General features: G+C 39.9%; 1 protein-coding gene across 3 annotated transcripts in view; it reads left to right on the forward strand.

Moving 5' to 3' along the window:
• The window catches only part of SPRED2 (sprouty related EVH1 domain containing 2), a 111,664-nt gene that overhangs the window by 55,359 nt on the left and 30,181 nt on the right, over positions 1-26,124 (forward strand). For 2 of the 3 annotated variants that reach the window (XM_069495277.1, XM_069495278.1), the window contains one exon: positions 23,056-23,233. In XM_069495277.1, coding sequence (XP_069351378.1) covers positions 23,056-23,233 — 178 coding nt within the window. Of the gene's footprint in view, positions 1-3,339; positions 3,529-23,055; positions 23,234-26,124 lie in introns of those variants that run through there. The other variant, XM_069495280.1, reaches the window with a different exon arrangement.

Genomic DNA, 26,124 nt, shown 5'->3' on the forward strand with positions numbered 1-26,124 from the left:
GTGGCTGGCCATGATGTGCCCACACCTGAGTCTAAATTCATTAAACTTACAAACATCCTCATCATTGTTTCATAAATCAATGACTGTTCTGTATGTGGCCAGGCCATATGCTAAATATTTGTAGGGAATGATCACATTTATCTCATTCAAAACAATTCTGTGAGGTTACTAATAGTATATCCATTTTACAGATGAGGAAACAGAGGCTTAGAGAAGTTAAGTAGCATAAGTATAGGCAAGGCTGGATTTTGAACAAAGGCAGTTTGACTCTAAGCTTGTGCTTTAATACCACTTCATAGTACAGCCTACAGGACTTAAATAATTGATATCCGTGTTTGCTTCTAGATCTTGACATTAGCCAGTATTTAGATCTTAGCAAAAAAAAAAAAAAAAGAAGAAGTACAGATAATTGCTTAAAACCCTTGTAAATTAATACATGCAAGAATTTGAAAAATAATCGTCCACTAGAAAATTACCAGAAACTGGGGGCTATGTTCTACTGTCTTCCCTGGGCTAGTTTTGCTTCTTACCTTTCAAAGATCAGTGCTTGGAAAGGCCTAGGGAGCTCAGAGGCAAAAGACATCCAGGCTAGGTTCCAGGTCCCAAGACCTCGTGCTCTGGAAATGACAAGAAGCAAGCTAGTGTCCTTGGCATGGGCTGCCAGCCCATCGCACACACAGGTGCAGGCTCCTGGGCTGCCATTGACGGAGGCACAGTTCACTCTAGGATGGTCAGCGGAGACTGGATAATCAGATAATTTGTTCTTTTGGTCATTGGCACGCAGGTTGACCAAATAGAAATGTCCGTGAAAGACAGCAGAAACTGTGTTTGGGTATCTTTTGTTGTTATAAGAAGTAAACTGTGTTCCGAAGAAAACTTGGAGTAAAAGATCAGGAAAAATGTAGTCCGTGTGCTATCACCTCTAGCAATGTTTCCCAAAGTTCTTTCTTCAGGCTCATTGGCATGGTAATAGGTGTTGGGGGCGGGCTTTCTGTGGTCCAGTAAATTGGAAACTGCCAGACTAAACAAACTTAAACAGTATTCTCAAGGATATAGTATGTTGTTTTCCCAAAATGTATACTTGGGTTTCATGCACGTGTGTGTGTTAGGCCTCTTAAAAGGCTGTTTTTGGGGAACACTCTTTGAGAAACCCTAACCCAGAGGCATTTCCCAGTGTTAACATTCTGGTAAATTTCTTTATGGTCTAAGAGTGTTTAAGTGGGTAGACTGTCAACAGGAGCAACTATGGTGGCCATTAAATCCATAAAAAATTTTTTTTTTTTTTTTTTGGTAACAAGGGGTTACGTATCTTCTTTCCTGTGTTTGTGAGTGTTTAACTTATTTTGAAATATTTTATACTTACAGAAAAGTTGCAAGAACACAAAGGACTCCTATAACCAGCTCTCGATTTATTAACATTTTACCATTTTTGCCTTATTCTCAATCTTTGTGTATGTGCGTACCACATTATTATTGCTCTGATTTTTGTATTTTTAATTAGGGAAATCTGAATTAAAATCCTTTAATGAACCATGGATTTATTTCTTGAAAATACTTACAGAAATACAAATTAGGCTAGAAGTTTATTAATTTTCCCTAGTTTCTACTTGTGGCATTAGGTATAATATGCTTTTTAAGTGTGTGAAAGGTTATAAAATTGCAAGGGAACATTTTGGTAAGCCTGTAGTTTGCAGTCCTTATGAGGAAAGAATTTGTTTAAAAAAAGCCAAGGAAGTCTTCCTTTCAGGCTCACACAATCCTAATCAGTCTTGATTAGTGAAGTTTTAATTTGATGCTGTATGAGGACTGTCCCGTCTATTTGCAGCCAGTTTGTGGTCCTGTTAGACAGCACCCTTTGAGAATTGGAGTTGGCTGTTGGCTGAGGTGGGAGACTCAGCCTGAAATGTTCTCCCATCCTTTAGCTTCAGAACTAAAGGAACAGTGCAGAGGTTCTGGGCTTTAGTGACCTCTCTTTTGAGTTTCCTGTGGTTACTTGTCATGTTTTCACAACACATCAATGTGTATAGTTGTTTAAATGACATTTAATTTCAACAGTGGTTTCGTTTAATATACATTGGAGCTTCCATATCTGAATTTTTTTTTTCAGCCATGAAATCAAAGCCCTCTACCTCCTCCAGATGGTTTAAGTAACCCAATTTGAGCATTAAGTGAGTTGAGCAAACACTGTGCCACCTTACTTACAAAGGGATTTGTTGATATAAGAGACTATGGAAGTGACTTACATAACCTCTCATGGAGCCTTTCCAAAGCCATATAAGGAAGCTGGAAATAGTCACCTCTCCTTCATACTGTTAACAGTGAGCTCACAAACGAAGCCGGGGCTTGTGTCCTCAAAGAAAGCATAAGGAAACAGTCACCAGACAGTCTTGAGAGGAGAGGATGCCAGGCGTCTGTTCAGGGGGTTGATGCAACACTCACAATGGCCTTAGGACACGTATCATACCTTCCAGCTGGAAGGCTGAAACAACTTCAAGTGCAGCTCCCACACCCACAGGCCACTTTGTCTCACTGTGTGAATAGTGTCCCCCACTCACATGCGTGGTAGCTGTATACCTAACTAGAAAAGTGCCTTGTTTGTGCATAAGTTAGATCATACAGACTGAAAAAAATTTTTTTTTAATTTTTAAAAAGATTTTATTATGAAAATTTTTGAAGATACTCCAAAGAAGAGAGAAAAATACAGTCAACCTGCATATATATACTCACCACACAGATGCAGCAATTTATCGAGATTTTGCCACATTTCTTTACCCCCTCCCCTTTTTATTTTTTTCACTAAAGTATTCACAATTCCCAGATAGTATATCATTTTATCCCTAACATACTTCAGCATACCTAGATAAAAGTAGACATTTTATAAACACAATGCCACTATCCCACCTAACAAAATTAACCCGGGGACTAAAATTTTGATATTTAGTTTTACATAGCTCCTGAAACTGGGCAACCTTACAACACAAGAATCAACACAGTCCATGCCTAGACTAATTTAACTGATAATTTGAAAGAGAGGGATCCTTGCTCTTAATTCTGGACAAAATTATTCGGTTTGGGGATGAGGGTCGGTGAAGAACTTGCACTTGTGGTTCCACAGACCAATCTCAGGTATTGAGCTGTGCCATTTGCTTCCTTGGCATTTCATACTCTCATCAATGATTGATAATCATAACTTACAGGAATTTTTTCAAACAATATTTTAATTGGAAAAAGCATCTGTCAGCTGTCAGGCTTCCAGTTTCCACTTTTGAGAAGCAGGATGTTGAATGTGAGTAATGACACAACAGGCCTATAAAATGCGGACTAACCCTCGGATGAGTCATCCGGTACAATGCAGTATATTTGTCAAGGAGACTGAATCATATATGGGGGAAACCACTTCTCAGGCAGCCAGCTGGTTCTCAGGTCAGCAAGAGACGATCCATTTTTATCGGAAGCTTTATAGTAGCAATAATGCTAATACCCAGCACTTGGGCTCTACAATGTAGAGGAAATGGCATCGCCCAGCAGGTATGTGCTTACTGTTTACGTGAACTTTATTTTCTCATTGTTTTCTGCTAACCTTTCCAGTGTTTGCTTTTAACATTTTTTAAAGGAGAATTATCCTAGTTGTAAAGAACTGAAATGTGTGTCTGTATTTGTGTGTGTGCCCACGTGCAAGGGCAGATAGGTAACCATTGATCTGTTGATGGACACAGAGCTCTTACCCACTCATCCCCCCTTTTGAAACAAATTTCTCCTTAGATGTTCAGATAGAAAAGGTTTTAACCCCCCATCCCTTTATTAGGTCCTGAATTTAAAAGATGCTGCTTGGGAAACAGCTTGCAGAGCTGATATACCTTTTGGGTGGGTAGCTTAGAGCTTTAAAAAAATGAATAAGCAGAGGTGAGCTGAAGGATGTGGTCTAACAATAATTATTGTATTATGTTGGATTTCTTTCAGTATTGTGCTTTTTTCTACCCCCAAGATGCGCAACTTAATGCAAAAAACCTTTATTCCCCTACTGAGTGATTATGGCTATTTTTTGCAAATCACAATTTGCTCATACTGAATTCATGCATTAACTTTTTCTAGGTAGGAGAAAGGGTTATGGGGACTTGGTAGCAACATTTAATTATAGCTTTCACATGATCTGAAGGATCGTTCTGCATAATTGGGAGACTGTGTCTGCCTGTCTGACCCTCTCTCTTCCTTCACTAAATTTAAACAATGCCTGACTAAAGTACGTATCTTATTTATGTGAGTATATTAAACATTCCTATGTGTGTTGACAGTCTATTCAGTGTCTCCTCATATTTTTAAAAAATACTTTTTGAGTCCTGCTTGTTAGGGACAGATGCTACAGTTAGTTTATAGCAGTACTATTTATGCTTTCCCGGTCTGTCTGTCCAGAATGGCTAGGTCAGGACCTACAACACAACTGCCCACAAATTTGCCTAAGATTTAGCATTTGTGGAGCAGCCCAGTCTATGGCGGTAAATCCTGTTACCACTCAGAGAGCATGAAACAGATTGGGGTTACCAAGCTGGGAAAATAGACAGTCTTTGTTTCTCTTCCCCTTTCTTGTAAGGCCCATAACATGACTTGTTTTCCTTGAGGTGTATGAATTTTAAGCTGTGGGTAAATGCATTCAATTTACTTTTTAACTACATTCAGAAATTCATATAATTTGGAAGGCAAGCATGAAGGGAGTTTGGTTTGTTTCTATTTGTTTTGTAGATTAAGGGGTACACTTTTTTTAGAATGGCCAATTTGTTTTTGGAGACAGGACCATCTCCAAATTTCATTAATTTTGCATTCTATAAATGAAAACCACCTGTTATGCTGTAACATGCTAATTATGGTAGAGGACAATAATGAGGAAGAACAGTATTTGAAATATGTGGGGGTTTTGCTAAGAATTTTCCTGCCCACATCTGTAGTGCTTATTTTTATATGTGTATGTGTATACATGCATATATGGTACATATTTAATAATAGCATTTGGTGTTATTAAAAAATACTTCAGATTCAGAGTGAGGACCCTTTTTCACTCCACGTTGTGGAAGAAAAACTACTTTAAAAATGTTAGCTTGAACTAAAGCCCATCTTTTGCATTCTTATAGTAAATGGGGTTCTTTCTTGCAGTCTTGGTGAATACCACACTCAACTTAGGGTTCGCTTTCTCAGAAGTTATCAGAAAAATAATGTGAACGAATTAAAGGCAGAATACCTAATTTTCTCTGGTTTCACCAAAACATTAGGTTCCGTTATATCATTTTTTTTTTCTTGAGGCCTACAGAAAATTATTATAGGCAGGGCTATACAGACATTTAAAGTTCTTGATTTATTGGTGGTTTCTGTGAAAATGTCTTGTCTTCCTGTGATTTGTACTGTTGAGACTAGCTCAGGTCCTGTCCAGATTCTTTCCAGAACAGCATAGATTTCTTTTAGCTTTGGTTGCATTACACACAGAGCACATTGACCATTGAGATTGGGCAATAGTAATCACTCGCAGGGTTGTGGCTGCCCCTCCTCAGGGGCCCCTTTGCTGTTAAGCACTATGAGCCATCAGACCAGAGTGACCACATAGTTTTTAGATTCCTTCTTTCCCTTTTGAGGGAAAAGGAATACAGAGCCATAGCCAGTACCAAAGGTCTCATATCATTCAACTTGGAAGCAATCAATAGATATTGAGTGCAACACTGCCTATGTTCAGAGCAATGTGCTGGGTAGTGTTAAATTAAAAAATGCTTTCCATCTGGGCCCAGCCCTGTCCTTGTTTTAATTCCTGCTCTAGTGGGGATTTATCATTATTGGCGATAGATTCCTCCCTGGGTTTTCTTTTATTCATAGATTTACTGGAGTCTATAATCCAGAGCCACTAATTGCTATGTGTATAAGCAACTTTAAGCTATTCTTTTTTGATTCTTCAGAACCTAACTCTTGTTGGATGGAAATCAAGAAAGAACTGCTCTACTCAAAAATCCATTTGATTATTTTGGTGGCCATGTTCTCTGAGCCAAGTAGAGTGACATAACCTTGGACAAAAGATTTTTTGGGGGGGGCTGTGTTTCTTGGGGAGAGTGGCAGGCAGGGAGAGCATTTGAATCCTAAAAGGTTAGAGTGTCCAAGATATTTTAGTGGAACACACCATTTTTCCCAATCTTTACTGGCTTGAAGACCTTTCCCCTTTTTAGCATCTATTAAAATTGTATTCTAAAGACTGAAAGCTATTATGAATTCAGTAAATGTTTCATAAAAGCAGATTTATATAAAATCACTATAGATCATCTACCAACATTAAAAAATACTTATCTGTATTTGGAGAGACCTGTTTATTAAGTCTGCAGTCTGTTCTTGCTGCATGATTGTATGATTTATGGGTATGTGGCCATGGTGATCGCCCCCGGCAGGAGGCTTGGACGGCCCATTGCCTGTTGTCCATTGTCTGCTATCTGCTGTGTCATTGTCCTCCCCACATCTGGAGTTTGTGGTCATTCTGGTGGGTGGGCCTGAAAACACTTGTAGGTAAAACTTGTATCATTATCTAGAAATAGCAACTTTCCTGTGTAGTTCAGAAAAGCAGCGATAAGCATGGAACAGCCTTCTAAGGACATAAACCTCACTCTTAAGAAAACATAAATGGGATGAATGACCACCCTCTAATCAAACCAGTGTGAACTTTTATTAGTCCTGAGCATGCTTCCAGGTGTAAGTTTGCTGACAGCTTGTTGGTTTGACTGTGCCTAGATTTCCTTGAGATATATGTGGGATAGTCAGGGAAGCCATATGCATTCCCAGTTGGATTCTTAATCAGCAGCGTTCCTTCGTGACTAATGATCACCACAGAGAAAGCAAATGCTTCAGAACCAGGCTGGCACTTCAGCCCTCTTAGAAAGAGCTTTTGGCTTGGGATGAGAGTGATACCTTCTTTGCTGCACATTGTGACAACAGCTGAGGGAGTTAGCTGCATCGGCTTCATAGAGTTCTGAGTGCAAGGAATCGCAACAAGATACTGTCTCTTTCCAGATTTGTCTTCAGTGTTAATTCATTCAGTTGTAAAGATTTTTCTGAGTGGAGATGTCCAAACTAGGTTTGGCTTTTTTGTGGTTTTGTTTTAAACACATGTTCCTTGTACCTATCCAGTGGAGGAGATGGGCTGCCTGCTGTTGCTGTGGCCCCATGGGGCTCTGCTGTTTGGGCCTCTTGAATTCCATTAAATGGAGCATAGACGGCATGTGTTATAAAGGCTGCTTGGGAAGGGTGAAGAGCAAAATTAGTGTCTGTGGGTGGGCATGTGTTCTCATCACATCACCAAAGAACTGCAATGTGCAAAATCTGGCAGGAATTTGTTCCAAAGAAAAATAAAACAGCCCCTTTTTTTCTGCTTTAAGTAATATTAAAAAACATCAATAACCCCCATTCGGAAGAAATGGAACTGTTAGGAAATCCTTGTGAGGGGGTGTGTGTGTGTGTGTGTGTGTGTGTTTAATCTTTAAAATTGAGGTTAGAATAGAAGAAATAAAAAGGGACTAATCATAAAAAATATTTTGGGGGATTCTGTCACTTGTGTTGTAAACATGGTAAGCATTCTATTAGAATATAATTGTCTACAGATTAGGGGAATTTGTTAGAGCTAACAATTAGGAGAAAATCTATTCTGTTTAACTTTCTTTTGTTCTTCTTTGAAATGATTTTGTAAGAAAAGCCATTTTTATCTCAGTAAAACTAATATCAAAGGAAATGTTTGTGTTTTTCATATGTTATTTGCCTTGTACCCCAAGGAACAAAGCAAAGGCAACATTTACATTTATATTTGAAGCACAAGATCTTCCTTTTTAGTTCCCTTGAGATCATCTTGCAAATTTGTTAATTGTTCCTCAGAAGAAGACTGTTTCTTAGATTAAAGGGTAGTTGTGATATATATATACTTTGCACAATGCGGACATATGTTACTTTTATAATTAGAGGAAAGTTAAATTTTTTTAGTGGTGCTGTTTCCTTCTTACGGACTGCAGAAATATTCCTTAGCTAAACCCAAAATTTCTAAATTCGGGGTCCTTTAGTATACCTATTTCCAGTGGTCCCTCTTTGTTTTTCAGATTGTCTTTTTTTATTGTGATAAAAAGCAAAATTTGTCATCTTAACCATTTTTAAGGGTATAGTAGTGTTAACTATATGTACCTTATTGTGTAACAGATCTCTAGAATTTTTTCATCTTGCAAAATAGAAACTCTGTAACATTTAAATAACTCACCACTTCACCACCACCCCCCGCCCCAAAGCCCCTGGCAACCACCATTCTACTATCTGTTTCTATGACTTTGACTAGTCACATTTAGATGCCTCATATAAGTGAAATGAATCATGCAGTATTTGTCTTTTTTGTGACTGACTTATTTCACTTAGCCCAATATGCGCAGGATTCATCTATGTTATAGCATATGGCAAGATTTCATTTATAAGTCTGAATAATTTAGTTGTATGTATGTACCACATTTCGTTTATCCATTCATCCCTTGATGGGCAGTTAGGTTGTCCCCACCTCTTGGCCATTGTGAACAATACTGCACTGAACATGGGTGTGAAATTGTTTTTTGAGATAGGAGTTGCCTTTCAGTAAGGGTTAAGGTTCATTCTCTATATGCAAACTCACAAGAATAATCACATGTGAAATCATGTGTGAAAAATCATCATGTCATATCACCTTAGGCTTATCTTGCTTTTTCAGTTTACACAAGAGCTTCCATATACCGAGTTGCTCCCTGTAGGAAATTACAGAGTACTTAGCAATTTTTGGTTGGGATGGCATATGCGTGGTGCCTTCAGGGATTTGTGACTTCTGTAGAGGACCAAAACTATGTGAGCTTAGTCTTGAGAGGCGGCTGAAGCACACCAGTGAGTGAGATGAGCTGAGGCTTGTTCCTCTTACCAACATTAAGCTGGGGGCCCTTTCATTCTTTCTTTCAATACTAAATGGCAGCCTGCAGTGATGGGTTTGTAACAGCATGGCTTTAGGGTAGTGTCATTGCATCTGGTTGGCCAGGCATACTGCCACCTGTCAGTAAAGCTCTCTGATGGAAGAAGCTGGCAACAGCCACCTGGTTGTCCTGTCTCAGGCAGTGGTCTTTAGCCACCACGGAATGTGTATGACTTAAAGCTTCGTTGGCTTCCTTGCCACTAATGTGTTGGTAATGGCCAGGAAAGCCCAACTTCAGCGGCTTAGCCACCCATCTCAATGATTAGTATCTGTGAAGCTTGAAATGAGTCTTGAAATAAAATGCCTTCTAGTGCTTGCACAAGCTGGTGGACTTTGGGAGGACTTAGCTCTGATGTTTCTTGGAGGTTTTTTTTGAATCAAGTACTTGAAACGAGAATACTGCCTTATAAGTGAAAAAATATTTAACATGTTAAAGCTGTGAGCAAGCTGGATAGCTAGTTGTCCTATACATAATTCGTACCACCAGTTCTTTTATGGCAGGAAAGTAACTTAAGGGAAGTACGTCTACTGAGTGGATGGCTCTGTTTTGTTATAACTCAGAAGGAAATTGCCACCGTAGAACAAATCCTGTCCCTATGTGAAGTCATCTAGTCAGGAATCCACTGCATCATGTGTGGTTACCCTGTGAGCCGCACACTTGCCTTATGCTCACCAACACCGACCCTAAAAAGAAACAGTCTCCCCAGGAACACTTCGCTAGGATTTGTAATACAGATACCATTGATACCTTTGCATTTAAACAAGTCATTTTGAGTTTGGGTATTTAGGTGCTTGCTTTTTGTTGGTCTGTTTGCTTGTTGTGGTGTAAAAATTTCTCAACCTTATTAGCAGGTTGGCTCTTGTTAGAGCCATTCAGGATCCAATAGTGCCAAATTCCAGGGATCTGAAAAATGAAGCTAAATCAGGAGTTTAAGAATTCTTCCTTGCTTACCTTCTCTCCCCCACCTCACACCCAGATAGGAAAGCTCTTGGCCAAAACCCAGAAGAGCTGAGTGGAACTGGCCAGCTGCGGCTGGCAGTGGGGAAAGAGGCAACTGTCAGTGGGCAGTGGAAACATTGGGAATATAACAGTATTTCACGAACCGATTAGGCTTTCATGGGCTGGATTGGGAACCCCACTGCTCACCATTTTATGTTTTTCTGTAGGGAAAATACATTCCAATTTCAAACTACTGATTTACAAGAAAACTTTTGAACCAGGACTTGTCACATGAAACAGCCTGTACCTACCATGCAACTTGAAGTGCATTGAGTTGCTTTATCATAGATCTATAAAAATGTCTCTCCTCATTTTTAAGTTAAGCAGTGCCTACGTTACCTTTTCCTAGCATTTTTCTCCTTTTTTCTGTGAATGTAGTGAAAATTGGGACTGGGGAGTTTGTCTTGAATCCACTCATAAGGCAGATAGAATGAACTATTTGGAAGAAGAGGGGCAGATCTCTCTTCTCTTTTTTTGCTTGCATTTGTTTCATTAATATGTTATAGGGTTTTTCTTCCATGGGGCTAAAGAGAATCTGACATTTGTGGATGCATAAAGTCAACTAGATGATTAGGTTGTACCTATTTTTTTCTTTTTACAAAGGATCTCATTAAACTTTTTAAAACTTAATTTTCATCATTTGCTTGCTTTTCAAACTACTTTGATAAACCAGTTTCACTCTTGGGAACTTTGTAATTGCGTAATAACACTTGCACTGAGAGAACATATCTGTTGGTTTGACGTGGTTTCAGGTCTTTGTGGTCTCAAGTTTTGTTCTATTCAAAAGATGTTTTCTGTTACGTTTTCCTGCTGAAAGTTTTCTGATCTGCTTTTGTAGGATATTTTAGTGGCGTAGGTTTGCTAAGCCCTCGCCCACAGCTAAAGGACTTTAAGGCCCTTTTTTAAAACACAAAGTTTACAACGGGACCAATGTTGAAAATGGACCTCAAAACTCATTTGGTCCCTGCCCCTCACCTTACATATGAGACACTCAGTCGTAGAGTCTGTGGTGTCTTGCCCTGTTGTGAGAAGGAGCTATGTGATGGAGGTTAGGTCCCCTGACTTCCAGCACTAGGTATACTGACAGGTCCAAAAAGAGATTGGCTCTGTTGGTGTGAAACTTTGCCAAGATGAGTAGGACTTCCCTGCCCCACTCCTCAGCTCTGTCATTTTTTCACGTAGCTGTGCTATCAGTAATACCTCTTCATTTCTCCTTGTAATTCCTTTTACAGTCAGTAAATTTTAAGAGACCAATAAGAATAACTTGTCTTATATCATTCAAAGCACCTAGCTTGGATATGGGGACTTTTGCCACAACATAGTCCCCTTTAAAAAAAAATAGTGTGGGTAGGGGGTGGTTACAGAGACTAGATCTTAGTCCTTTACCTGTCCCTAACGTCAGGGACCTTGAACAAGTTCCCTGTCTGAGTGAGAGGTCTAGGGTAGGTGGTTTCCACAATTCTTTCTAGCTTAAAAGGTGTTAACTAACTTGAAGACCTAAACTCTACCTTCAGGCACACCTCTATTCCGCTCTCCGTTTAGGAAACAAAGAAGCAGTCCAGCATTTTTCAGGGGGAATAAATGCCTTGAGTGTGTGTTGTTTGTTTCTTTGTGTGTTAGCTTTCTGTCTCTAAGAAGGGAGATGGCAGAATCCCAGGAAAAAAGGAACTAAATAAATCAGTAATTCTTGCCACCTGAAAGAGCACCCAAGTCCAGTGGGTCTGTTGGGAATATCAACAGTGAGGCTCTTAAAAACCCTGTCAGCTTATGCTAGCATGACTTTCCTTCCTCCCCAGGGGTAAATTATCACCTCCTTTTGTTTGAAAACAGGTCTTATTAAGTGCTGGTTTGTAAAAGATTTTGTAGGTTTAGAATTTGGTATTAACATAGTGTGATAAAGTAATTTCCTGACGTTTTGATCATGGTTTGCTTTCATGGGGCACATAACAGGAAAAAAATGGAAACTATGACCTGAATTAAAGGAAGAGAAGTAACCAGACTTTCAAATATTATTGTCAGCATCTTATAGATTTAGTATTGATCTCAGTTTAAAATATAGCACTATAGAGTCTCTCACTCTTCCTCCTTATGAAAGTTTTCAAATGTTCAGAAAAGTAGAAAGAAATACAGAGTCAGCACCCACATGCCTACCACCTGCACCTAGTGTTTTGCTATTATGCTTTATCACACACCTAATATCTGTATGTCCATCCATCTCTGTCCAAGAGTCCACGCTTTTTTTAATGCATTTCGGAGTAAGTTACAGATACCAGTGTATTTCTCCCTAAACATTTCAGCATGTGAATTAAGTACTCTCTTCCTTTGTTTTCTCCAATAATGAGAAAGAAAGCAAAAATATTCTGAAAAAGTCAGGCATAGAAATAGAAGTTCAAGGGCTGCAGTTTAAAGCCCTGAATTGGAGATTATTAACTTTAAACAACTCCCTTTGCCACTTGTGTTTTGAAGTACCAATTTTTCTATTACATGTACACTTTAATGTGGTGAGAGTTAATTTTGTTTAGTAATCTGACATTTCCATTAGCTGGCCTTTGGGTTCTAAATGTGGATCGTAAATACTGTTTTTCGAAGGGTGTGTAAAACAGAGAAAGTCAAAGAAAATCATGGCTTTCAGAGTAAAAAGTAGAAGAAGAAAGGTTTCTTCAGGGGTGGGTTATTTTGTCTGTTTTAAGTTTGTAATCCTTTGATCTTGATTAATTACGAACTTCCCTGAACTTCAGGCTCAGTAAAGTAGACAGACAATAAAAGCAAAATCATAAACCTAGATTCAGACTTTGGCCTCTCACCTCCCAGGACTGCCTCCTCCCTGCTTCACACTGTGTAATCACCCTGAAACTCAGCCCTTTAAGACAGACAGTCTGTAAGAAGTGGATTCATTTTTTTTTTTTTGGTTTGAATAAAATAACTTTCTTTTTTTTTTTAAGTAGTTTACTCATGTCAAAGTTACTTACATTTTGGTGGTTTTTGACATAACTCAGAACTATCTCCAGTAGATGCCTTGAATGTTAATGAGCTATTACGATAAAATCTTCTCATAATTTCCTAAAATGATTTAACCTTAAAATATTCTTGTTAATATTTAGAGAAGTTGTGGAAAATGCTTTTAATAGATTTAAGAGTACAATAAAACACACATATACATATCTATATTTATCTTGTTACTTTAGTAACAATCTACAGCAAATAGGATTCCTGGATGTGACTGGTTCAGTAGAGAGGAAGGGAGGCAGACAGGGGACATGGCCAGTTAAGTTTGGAAGCCTAATCTGGTATAGGGGATTTGCCTTGGAAAGAAGAACCTAAATCTGAATTATCCACCTTGTGCTCATATAATTCTCACCTAGGACAGTGCAGAGAATCATTTGATGCTAGGTTAAAAAAAAAAATCTTAAAAAAAATTTTTTTCCACTTTTTTGAATTTAGTGGAATTGTAAATATTTTATGTTTTAAAATTGTATTACATTTACTTTCAAATCTAAGGAGTTGTTGGAGGATAGTATGAGTTTAATTTCTTAGAGTCAGTGTTTTAAAACTCAGAAATAATTTTAAATGCATTCCAGAGCCTTCTATTAAGGTCATTTACCTGCTGTACAGATGCTTGACTGATACACAGGTCCTAGCTGGTTGGCCAGGAAACATGCCTAGGAGTCTCTAGCTCCGTGGTGCCCCAGGGTTGGAAAATTAGGATTTCTGTTATTAGGAAGGATTACAGCAAAGAGTTTTTGAATTTCAAGAAAAAGTTGCTACCGTCTTCACCGATTGTAATCAGCAGGCTACCATGCCTGTCCTGCCACCTCTCCAGGCTTGCGCTCAGCCCAGCTCTCCTTGGCTGGGTGCATCACTCACCTCATGAGGTACTTGCTCAGGAAAGCTATGCTGACGCAGGGACAGTTACCAGAGAACCATTTTTTTTTAAAATCTGCCTTAGATACAACTTCTAAAATTGCCTTTTCAGGTGCTGAAACTAAGGTTTACGTCGGCAAACACTTCATTGCCCATGTTTAAAACTGCACCCCCCCCCCGTGTTACGGTTTTAGGTTGCGCATGAGCAGAACAGCCCTAATGCCTGTATCTTTATTGTGCCCCAATTATAAGTGATCAGTCATCATGGATACATTTAGTATCCTTGTGGTTTCTGGATTTAAGTGCTGAATTTAAATGTTGTTGGAAAGGTTTGTTGGTTTTTTTTTTTTTAAAACTATAGCTCTGTCCTTCAGACAGTTGTAAAATTAAAAGGTTTTATTAAGACTTTTATCCAAAAAAAATGAGAGGAATATCAGTAGAATCCAGCTGAATCACTGTTTTCCTGTGCAGGATTTATGTTTGTTCAAATTCCAGGAGATAAATGCTTAAGAGGTGAAATTAAAAATTGTGTTTCAAAAACAGTAGTACAGTGGAGTGAGTGTAATACTACTTTAAACCTTGCTGCAAAGGAAACCACAAAACCAGCGTTTTATGAGGTAACTTCCAGCATGCGTGGGCATTGCCATGCCATGGACATCACCCCACCTTTAGTTCACAGTCCATGCGGATTTGCCCCCAGAATTGGGGCTCTCTCAGGGGGGGTGGCACCAGAAGCTCCAGCTTGCATCTGCCCAAGTGGGTTTTCTAGGCCCACTAGAACCGTCTGTCAGTGCTCCCAGGCTGCAGGGATGTCAGAGGATCTCTAATTGCCTGCTGGTATTTCCCCAACTATTTCCTCAAAGGCCTCTTAAGCCTCTGTAAAGCTTGCATGTTTAACTTCCAGCCCTGATCTTTGTTCCTTTGTGTCTTTGCTTCATTTCCTTTTCTTGGCCATTATGGGTCATAGGACACAGCAGCAAAGAAAGAGGGAGAGGCCAGACGTGAATGGCACACTGCCTGGTAGCCCTGACTTGGGACAGCCAGGCAGAGCATGCATTCCACTCCCAAGGGCGCCTGCAGCACAGGTGCTGTGGCCCCCCTTTGCGAGAGAATGTGCCAGAATGTGGGTGTACCTTCTGCTCTGGCTCTGGTGGCCTGAAGGTGTAAAGTAGCACTCAGAGATTGGGAAATGTGTACATTTACAGTGAATTGAGATTTTTAAAAAACATATTATAGAGGCACATAGCTTGCTAAATCAGCAGCATATGTTAAACAAGGTATGGGCATATATTTTAAGTCAGAATTGCTAGCTTATAAAAATAGGAGTTCTCAGCTTATTAAAAAAGGACTGTCTTTATATTAAAATTTCAGTAGGGAAGTAAAAATACTAGAGGTCCATGTCTAATAAACTTTGACTTGCTAGAATTTGTTCTGAAGAATGATTTATAAATTATTAAGTTTAATAATCATTTATACTTCAAATATTAGTTGTGCTACCAGTGTCTTTCATAATAGAGGAAACGGCCCCTTTTAATATGTGCACTGGAAAATGATGTGTGGGCGAGTAGGTTTATTTACATGTTTCAGGGTAGCTAGGTAGCATGAACAACAAAGATGCCAGGCTTATCCGAGGCATGCGAGGATGAGGATGGACATGCCCCTTACCTCCCCCTCCAGGAGAGGGTAGAACTAGGACACAGGGCACTAGTGACCTTGCAGGACAGCAGAACTTACTGGCTTGTGGTGCAAGGCTACAGTGGGGATTCCTCTAAAACATTTTCTACTGGCTTTACTCAGATTCCAAGCTTAACACAGAGTGAAGGAGGAAAACGTATTCACACCCTTTCTGGGGCTCCCACAATGTAATCAGGACCCCTGGCTTTCAGCCTAATTTGTTCCTGGATGGAGGTTACATCCCCACTCGTTGTCAGGCAAGGACTACCTCCCCCCCACACACAACTTTTGGGTACCATGTTCTATATTGGGGTTCCATTCCTAAAAACTCAATTCTATACCATTAAAAAATACCTAAATTGATAATGAAGATAAAACATGTCAAAGCTATGTTGTAATCCTCCGGTGGGGAGGAGGTTACTTGCATGGGCAAGATTGGCTGGGGTATTTCAGAACAGCAGGGACACAAGATTAGACTGAAGAGCCTGTTTTCTCCTCTTGGTAAATCTGGTCATTAGCATGGTACCCTGGCACTGTGCATTCAGATTTAGGTGTCAGAACCTGTTCAAGTACATGGCTTCTTTTATTAGCGGATACTGAGGTAGGGCAGTTTTGAAGATGACTGTCCATCGCATGTATTAAGTAACTGTGAGGCTACTCCTCTCTGTGACCTTCTACTCTCTGATCTTAGCCCACTTTTCACCTTCCCCAACTCTGATGTCGTGCAAGCCAGTTCTCTTTTTGAAGTAAATGTTTAATGTTCAGAAAATTTCTTCTTTCCTTCACAGTGCCACTTATCAGTGTTTGAGAGGAGAGCTGGTGCCTTTGCCACAGTTAGCCACTGCCAGATCTGGCATCTTTGCTATCGAGTCTTTCTACCGTGGGCATTGGTGGGCTTTTCTTAACACTTTTCTATAATGGCCTAACCTAAGCATACAAATGGTGCATATTTTGGTAGTGACTATAGAGGCCTTATTTCCTGTGACATTAGGCATGCAAAGCAAGTGTTCTACCTTGAGTAGGTTGTACAGAGCAGAAAATCATGCTACCACTGAGCATAAAACTACATTATGTATAACTTTCCTTGCTCATAAACTTCAGAATATATAAACTTCTAAAACCAGAGCAATCCACTGTTAAAAAATTCTTAAGTAGTTGATACTTAAAACAAACACCCACAAAACCACTGCCCAATTTAACTAATAGAATATGACCAATACCTTTGGCTTCTTAACACATTTGATTCTATACTGAAGCATTTTGTCAATTCTTTTTAAAAAGATCACTAGACATACATATTTTATACACACATACATTTTAAACATGTAATTCGATGAAATCAAAGAGCCTTTATAAATCTATAAGCATGAGGAAGACTGGGGGCGAGGGATGTGATTAAAATAAAGTGAGTGTGCCTGGCTCCCGGGAGAAGTTGGTGTTATATTTGGCTCAGCTGGCGTCTGGGAGTTGGGCTGGAGAGGCTGGGATCTTGGTTAATCCCTCTCAAGGTCTGGTGAAGTGGAGGAGAGTGGAAAGGAGGCTGGGAGGAAGTGCATCTAATGTTAAGCATAATGGAGAGATAAAGGAGCCGTGTAATCAGATAAGGGCTGGCCATGGGAAGTATTTATGGGGGATATAAAAGTCTCAGTCTCCATCCTGCAGCGGTGGGGGTTGGTAGCAGAGGGCCAGGTCCCAGACAGCATTACTTTCCTCTGCAGGTGTGCCTGCAATGGACACACCTGGCCTTCATAAGCCTGACTCGCATTTATTATTGCTAGAGGTCATTTCAGATTTTCTCCTACTGTTGAGGGCCTGACAGCTTCCCTGTCCCTTACTCTCTGACAGCTGAGGAGGGCAGGCAGTCTGGAAACCCGCTCCTCAGCAGCTTTGGAGGCTGCTGTTTGAAGGACTTATTTTTGTAATCAAGGTCAGCCTTTCTGCACAAATAATGCTAGCCACAACTTATCAAACTTCTCTGGATCTGGCACTTGACCTGTATCACTGCTTTTAACCAGCAGGGTAGATCCTCTATTCATTTTGGAAAGGAGGAAAATGCAACTCAGAGAGAGGTTTCTTCAGCTACTGAGAAGGTCAGGCCTTTCTGGCCTGTCTGGCCTTAAGCATACATTCTGTACAGGATGCTGGGCTGCCTGCACCGTTTCCTACTATCCTTTGGTTTACTTCTGTAAACACACACAGGGCCTTCTTTGAATCTGGAGAAAACTTAGAACGTAAAAGCCTGAGATCTAAAACTTTGATTTGGGGTGCTAATCCAGTTTTGAAATTTTTACTTTCTTTCCCTTCCTATACTGTGATGGGATGTCTCCTGCCTCGTTTACATATGAATGATCCAGTAAGTCCTGTTTTTACAAATATGTCCACATGATATGAATACAAAGCTTTTTCCTTAAGGAAACCACATTTAAATGGAAGACCCCCAGTTCAGCCGATTTTACTTTTAACACACCTAAAGAATATGGTATTGTTTGAGTGGTAGCTGTCAAATACCATTTGTAATGACAGTGACTGTTTGGGGCAGTTCTGCTGAAGTTCAGACACTAGGGCTCCATTCAGTTGGTGTTTGGACCCACGTCTCGAGCTTTACCAGGTCCTCACCAGTACAGCAGTTGTCAATTTCAGAAGGTTTTTAAAAAATTTTTTGTTATTTTTGACAAAGGTAGCATGTTTTGAATTTTTTTCCTAAGGCATCCAACAGCATTTTCCTTGTGCAAATTTAAAAAAAATAAATCTCCCCTTGCCCTTCCTGCTCCATTACCCGCCCCCACCCCAAACCCTGCATCTGTTTTTAACAGATGTTGTTTAATTCTTTCCAGAAAGAGGGGGAGGAAAGGTGGAAAGGGAGTTTTCCTCCTTTATACCTTTTTGGTAGTAGAGTTCATTGTCATTTCTGTTCTGGGTGGGGTGAAGTGCCTGAGGAACGTAAATACACCACAGATAGGAAGCATTTGGCAGGCGGCCATGCAGCTGGATTATCCAGACATCCTCCGCAACTTCTAGTGCAACACTTTATCCCCCTGCCTTGTTTTAAATAGCCGGATGCCTCAGTTAATGCTGGCTGTCGGGTTGTTGCCGAGGAGACGAAGGGGGCTTCTGCCCCTGGAGCCCCCACCCCACCCAGAGAAGTCAGCACTCGGGAAGGCACTTGGTGGAGGGAATTGGGGCAGGAGAAAGGGTGCCACAGAGGGCTAGCAAAGGCCAGAGTTAACTAATAGCCCTTGTGGTCTGAAAGCAGAGGGTAGGATATTTTTTAAAATCTCTGATAAGTGAGTACTTGTTTGGGAAGTAAGTTTATGGCACTAACGTAAATAATGCAGACTTTCCTTTTTCATGTTTATTTAATCCCCTCAAAGAAAGGGAGAATATTACACAGCTGCCACACAAAAAAGTAAAAGCATTTTTAACAGGAGGTGTGTAGAGTTTCAGTTCTTCACCTTGGCCATTTCCTGTTGAGACGAGCCCACAGGACACTCACAGAAGATCTGAGAAAGCTGTGTTGCACACTGGAGAATTACAAATCCTGGGGCCCCTTAGTTTTTCTGACGTAAACAAGGTGTAGGAAGGAAAAATGATGGCTATTCTCTAAAATTGTATGCAGTCAATCTAAATAAATGTTATAAAATGTTCTTAATCTCTAGGATCTAAAGGAATATGCATGTATATGAAATGAGTGGATTAGTGATATATGTGCATGTACATCCTGTGATTTTTGTATGTACTTCTATATATGGAACCTGTGATTTTTATTCAATTTTCCTATTAATGGGAAGGAAATCTTTACTGTTATTCCAATTATGGTATTGTGGTTCATAAGCAAATGAGTATTGAACACTTTATATTTTTACAAGGAATCTGTTGGCTGCAAATATATTTTCAAAAACCTGTTTATATTGTGTATTTAATCCATTCATTCCACAGCCTGTTACATATAAGACACCATTCTAGGCTCTAGGGGTGTAGCAGTGAACAAAAAGGGCAAAGTCCCTGCTCTTGTGGAATTTATATCCTAGTAGGTAAACAGATGTGTCATAGGGCAAGCACTGATTTACTAGCATGTAAAAAGACAAAACAGGGTGAGAAGATTTACGGAGGGGTGGCTTTACATAGAGTGGACAGAGAAGTTGTCTGTTAATATGATGAAATAACCTGAATGAAATAAAAGAATGAGCCCATTTGGCATGTGGGGAAAAGGGTGGGGAGTGGAGTTTTAAAGAGATAGCAAGTGCAAAGGCCCTGCAGTAGGAGTGTGCTTAATGCACGGGGCCATCAAGGAGTCGTGGCACTAAAGTAGAATGAGCAAGAAGAAGAGTAGTAGGGTAAGGCCAGATTTTGGCTTTTACTCAGAGTAATACAGGATCCTACTGCAGTATTTGTTTGAGTAGAGTGTGGTGATCTGACTTAACCGTTCTGTTTTCTGGGAAAGTTGGGCCAATGTGGAAGTAAGGATCCCAGTTGGGAGGCTGTTGCAGTAATCTCAGTGGAAGGTGATGGCAGCTAGGTCAGTCAGTGTTGATGGAGGTGGTAAAAAGTAGATTCTGAATGTATTTTAAAGAGAGAATCAGAAGGATGGGCAGGTGTTGGAATCAAGAATTCAATCTGAAACATGTTGATTGAGATGCCCATTAGATGCTGAAGCAGAGAAATCACATAGGTCCTTGGTCTTACTGGTCTGGAGCTGGGGAAGAGATCTGGTTGGAAATGTCAGTTTGGGCACTGTTAGCATACAGAAGGAATTTAGGTGGAGGAGTAGGCCCCAGCTTGGATCATGGATGGTTTAGCCACAGTTACAGGAGGAAAGGCAGAGAGAGTGCTAGTACAAAGTAGTAGGCATGGTGGTAGGCACAGGTGCAAGGTCTCTTCTGATTGTGTCTGCTTTCTCAGTGACGTTAAAGTAAGCCCATCCACCATCTGAGAGCAGGGGGGTCAGAGGGTGTGTGAAATAGTATTTGTGGGGACAGATCAGGGAAATGTAGCAGGATGCCAGGTGGCACTTAAGGAACCACTTGAGGTTAGTGTTTATGACTTTAAAACAAGGCCTCTAAACATAGTAGAGTGGAGTTTTTCCCCTTCTGTGTGTTCAGCGGCCTGGGTGGGAGCATGGAGTGGGTAGATGTAGCATTTAACCGGTTTGGGGATGTGCCAGGCAATGACAGTGAGGAAAGAGAGGGCAAAAGCGTTAAGATTGTGTGCAGAGAGATTGTGATAGACTGTGGAACTTAGGTTGGGTAGAGAATCAAGTGAGGACATGAGGGGGTCTAGGGAAGAGGGTTAAAGTGATCAGAACCAATAGATTGTGGGTCCCAGTGGGGTGAAGAATTACTGGAGTCTGGAGGGAGGGAGCTGCAAAGTCAGGAGACGGTGGTTGGAGAGCAGGATGCTTAAAATTGAGGTGGAGCTCACGCCTGTAGTCCCAACACTTTGGGGAGGCCAAGGCAGGAGGATTGCTTGACCCTAGGAGTTCAAGACCAGCCTGGACAACATAGTGAGTCACTATCTTTACAAAAAAATTAAAAAAATCAGCTGGGTGTGGTAGCGTGCACCTATAGTCTTAGCTACTCGGGAGGGTCACTTGAGCCCAGGAGTTTGAGGTTACAGTAAGCTCCACTCCACTGCAGCCTGGGTGGCAGGGTAAGACCCTATCTCTAAAAAAATAAAAATAAAATAAAATTGAGGTGGTGCAGATATTGGTAATGACAAAGTCAAGGGTTGACCTGGGCATGAATGGCTATGGTGAGGTATGTAAGACAAGGGCATTGGAGGGGAAGAGTCACAGAAACTGAGAGGCCAAGGAATTGGAATGATCTTCAGAGTCAATAACAAAATTATCAAGAATCATGGCAGGGATCACGGTGGAGAGATGGAGGGACAGTGAACCTAGGTGCTAAGGTCTTCAAGGAATGAGAGGGGTGACCCAGAGGTCTGTAGAGATTGAAGAAAGGTTGTGAGGGGTAGGGACAGGTGTATGAGCTTAGAGGAACTGGAACAAGAGGGAGGCCAGATAGGCTGCAGCCGTGGTGAGCACCCTGCCCACGTCTAGGCCCAGTTTAGGCCCAGCGGGCAGAGATGTGGGAGAGAGAAAGCAGCCTCCTGAGAAAGGTCCATGGAGGAAGGCCACAGAGGCTCAGCCGAAAGCGCATATCCTTTTAGGTTAGGAAAGTGAAAGGAGCATATAGGAGGTAGCTAGAGTAGTCGAAGTCACAGGGACAGAAAGTAGAATGGTGGAGAGAGCAGGGAATGGGAGTTAATGTTCAGTGAGTACAGAGTTTCAGTTTGGGATGATGAAAAACTTCTGCAGGTGGATGGGGGTGATGGTTGCACAACAATGTGGGTGCAGTTATTAACAACACCACTGAACTTATACACTTAAAAATGGTTAAGATGGTAAATTTTATGTTGTTTATATTTGCCTCGATAAAAAAAAATGAAAGGAATGGTCAGAGGAGGGGACGAGGAAGTAAAGGGAATGGTGGACCTTGGGGAGGACAGTAGGGAAGGAGAGCTGGGTCACAGTAGAGGGTGAGCTGTTGGGATCGTGGAAAGTCCAATGGCTTTGCCTTTGTGTGTGAGTGAGGTGAGCAGGGATGTGGGGCAGAAGGACTGTCTCCATGGTCTCTGGCAGAACTTGGTGGCCAGGCTCTGAGCATTGGGGACAGTCTGCCCTGAAGGATTCTGTGTTACTCTGTGTCTTTGCTTCCCTAGAATCTGGCACAGCGCCTGGCGTATACGAGATGTGAATGTATGTTTGAATGAGTAAAAAATGAATTCTTTCCAAAGAAAAAAAACAGCAAGTGAGAATGTAATGGCCTTGCAGAAAATCAAATAATATTTCCCCCAAAAGTTATGAAGAATGAAAAGAAGCTAGAGTTGGTCTCTGGAGGAAAAAGAGGATTTTTGACAAATGTGCAAAAGAATTTATTGCGAAATTGACGTTTTAGACTGGAAAAAAATAAAATCATAAACAGAAGGCTACAAATATGTAAAGGGTTATTTGAATTGAAATATTTTCCCACCTGTATAAATGATTTCATGGTGAATTTGTGATTTGGAGTGGATAATCCTATTTTGTGCTAAATAAGAATATTGGCTTTATAAAATGTTAAGACTTGGTCATTCATTGTCAACTAAGTTTAAAGGGTTGAAACCATAATACCATCTTAAATTGATAGGTTTGTATCTTTTCAACCTATAGAGACTGTAATTGCAGAGATCAGCTTATTTGTTTTATTACTAATACTTATACCCTGAAACTGGAGAATATTATACCTGTATACATCTTCAAAGACTCACAAGTATTTTTTTTATTACTAGGTATCTTTTTAAAAATGTACTTTTATATTGAGTTTAAGTGTCTTGCTTTTTCCCTAAAAGTTGATGGGCTACCTTTTAAGTTTGCTGCCAGGCATAGATTTTCTTTTGATGAGTCCAGAAAAGTGCTGGCTGGTGGTCAACTTGGGTTGTGAAACATGTTCTGCAGCTACCAGACCATTGTCATGCCCCATTCTTCTTGTTGTTGTCGTTTTAGTGACAGCTATATTGTGCGTGTCAAGGCTGTGGTTATGACCAGAGATGACTCCAGCGGGGGATGGTTCCCACAGGAAGGAGGCGGGATCAGTCGCGTGGGGGTCTGTAAGGTCATGCACCCCGAAGGCAATGGACGAAGCGGCTTTCTCATCCATGGTGAACGACAGAAAGACAAACTGGTAATGGCAGACATACAACACATGGGTTAAATTAGCAACAACTGATTTCTTTACGTTAAATCATAGCCCTCTTCCCATAGGTATTTTTTTCTTCCTTCTCTGACTTCAAACTCTTGCAAAAGCTTCAAGAATTAGAACTGTGGAGCTGGTGCCAAATTGCAAAACATGACCCTCCCTTTCCAGCAAAGTCTCTTTTAACCACACACGGTATAACTTAGACGCTTAGTAGTATATTTGGCTGTCTTGTTTGCGTCTTTGATTAATTAAGATGTCTTTCTGTCATTGTAACAAGGTAATCAAAACAAAAGTGTGTCTTCTATTATTACGAATCACAATGGTACTGAGCTGTGAAATCGGAGTTTTTTAAATGTGGGGTTTATCAGGGAGGATGTCATTGAGGTTTGGATGGTGGAAGGTAAAAATGCAAAGACAGGATGTCTGTCACCTGACATTTGGCTACTTCTAAGTAAATGTTTGTCTAAAAGATACCGTAGCTTTTATTTCATAAGCTAATGAACATGTTTGGAAAAAGAAAGTAACAAAAAGCAGTGATATCACACTTCTACAATTATACATGCTTATACATAAAAACTTTGGAGAATAATCTTTAGTTCAAAATGTGGTCTTATGAAGGAATTTGAATGTCCAGTACTGTGTTATGAAGGAATCTATATGACAGGAAGGAAAGTTGAATGTCCAAATCTATTTTAAATTAATGGCCCTAAACACAGAAGATCACTACTTCTGTGTTTGATCATGGAGTGTATACTCCAAAGCCAACAGATGATTCAGAATGTGCAGGATTGTACAGGATCTCACAGACAAAATGCAAAGATACCATAAGAATATGTCAGTGTTACATTTGAGACCCTTTACAGCAGCATCTGTTGAATTTTATGTGTTAAGTGTACAAATTTAATCTTCTTTTGCAATCACTTCTTATAGTTTAAAAAGTTACAAAATAGATAAGACAGAGCAATTTGTAAAGCTATATATGGATTAACAGAAATGCTGTTTTCACGCTTGATTCATTTCTGAAAATTTAAAGAGGAAATATAGCAAATTTTAAGAAGTATCTATTCGGGAAATTCCCTGCATAATAGTCAAATAATTAAAACATTCTTATTTATAACATTTTTCCAATAAAGGCAATTTAACCATGTTACCAATAAAAAGGAAAATGACTGTCATTTATGTAGCATTTATCATATGCTAAGTACAATGCCAGCCCTTTGGTTTGGTTGTATGTATCATTGTATCCTTACAGCAGCCTGTATAATTGTAATTAAAGTAATTAAGATTCAGAAAGATTCCTTGTTCTTGGCGTGACCCATTTTTGGGGGCCTGGAACTAGTATTTGATACTCTATTTTTATTTATTTATTTATTTATTTATTTTGAGACAGAGCCTCACTCTGTTGCCCGGGCTAGAGTACCATGGTGTCAGCCTAGCTCACAGCAACCTCAAACTCCTGGGCTCAAGCAGTCCTTCCTCAGCCTCCCAAGTAGCTGGGACTAGAGGCATGTGCCACCATGCCCGGCTAATTTTTATATATATATATATATATATATATATATATATTTAGCTGTCCAAATCATTTCTTTCTATTTTTAGTAGAGATGGGGGTCTCGCTCTTGGTCAAGATGGTCTCGAACTCCTGACCTCAAGCGATCCTCCCGCCTTGGCCTCCCAGAGTGCTAGGATTACAGGCGTGAGCCACCATGCCCAGCCCTTCTGGAGTCTATTACTCTTGACTCCAGAAATGAATCAGAATCGCACATACACAATCACCTTTAGCCCTTTGATGTAGGTTTTTTCCCCGTTGTACGTATTGTTTTTTTTGTTTTTTTTTTTTTTTAGAGTTGGAATCTTACAATATTGCCCAGGCTGGCTGCAAACTCCTAGGCTCAAGTGATCCTCCCTCCTCAGCCTCCCAAGTAGCTAGGATTACAGTCTCACGCACCGCACCCAGCCATATTTTTATTTTTACATAGCTATAATCAGTTCGTAAACAGTTTTGTATCTCATTTGTTTTGCCCTAACATTCTCATAAGAAATTTTCTATGTTGCTGATAACAGTTTGATGTTTCATTGTTTGGCTTTCTCTTTGGTATCAAATATTAAGGTTCTTTCCTCCTCCCCACACCCTCAGTGTTAGGAATAGACACCTATGTGCATTTTTCACATTTATTATTTTTTTGGAATAATTTGGGGGGTGTCATTTTCGTGACTTTTGATACATGTCCAGGGGGCTGACAAGCATGAGAATTTCCTTTAGCACGTTGAGGGTCACACATTTTAAATCTTTACCAATTTGATAGAATAATAGTGGTATCATGAGATAAAATGCTTTTCTGTTTGTTAAACAGTTGTAACTGTTAATGTCCTTCATATATTTATATACTAGGGTCTTATTTTGTTCTTAGTATGTATGCCATCTTGTGTAATAAAGATACTAATCTTCATCTGCTATATTTGCTGCAAATATATTTTTATAATCTATTGCTTGCCTTTTTACTTTAGTTGGTGTTCTTTTCCTACAAAATTTTGATAGATTTTTTTTAATTTTTCCCCCTTTTAATTTTTATCATTGTGCTATGTTAGAAAATTATTTTATCAGAAGGGTTATATATATTTTAGAGCTATTTTTTTTTCATGGTATTTCTATGGTTTGTCATAGAATATTTCAACCTAAAATGGCCCTTTAGGTTGTCTAATCCAGGCCCTTAGTTTTATAAACACTGTGTCTTACCAGTGACTTGCATAATAATTATAAACTTTTACCATTTTGTTTGAGGCCCTTTACATAAATAACCTCAGTTAAATTCCTGCAACATTCTGAAAGGAGTAAGATACTATTATCTCCATATAATAGTGGGGAAACTCAGTGC

This window comes from Eulemur rufifrons, chromosome 19 (genome assembly GCF_041146395.1).
Source record: "Eulemur rufifrons isolate Redbay chromosome 19, OSU_ERuf_1, whole genome shotgun sequence".
Lineage (NCBI taxonomy): Eukaryota > Metazoa > Chordata > Mammalia > Primates > Lemuridae > Eulemur > Eulemur rufifrons.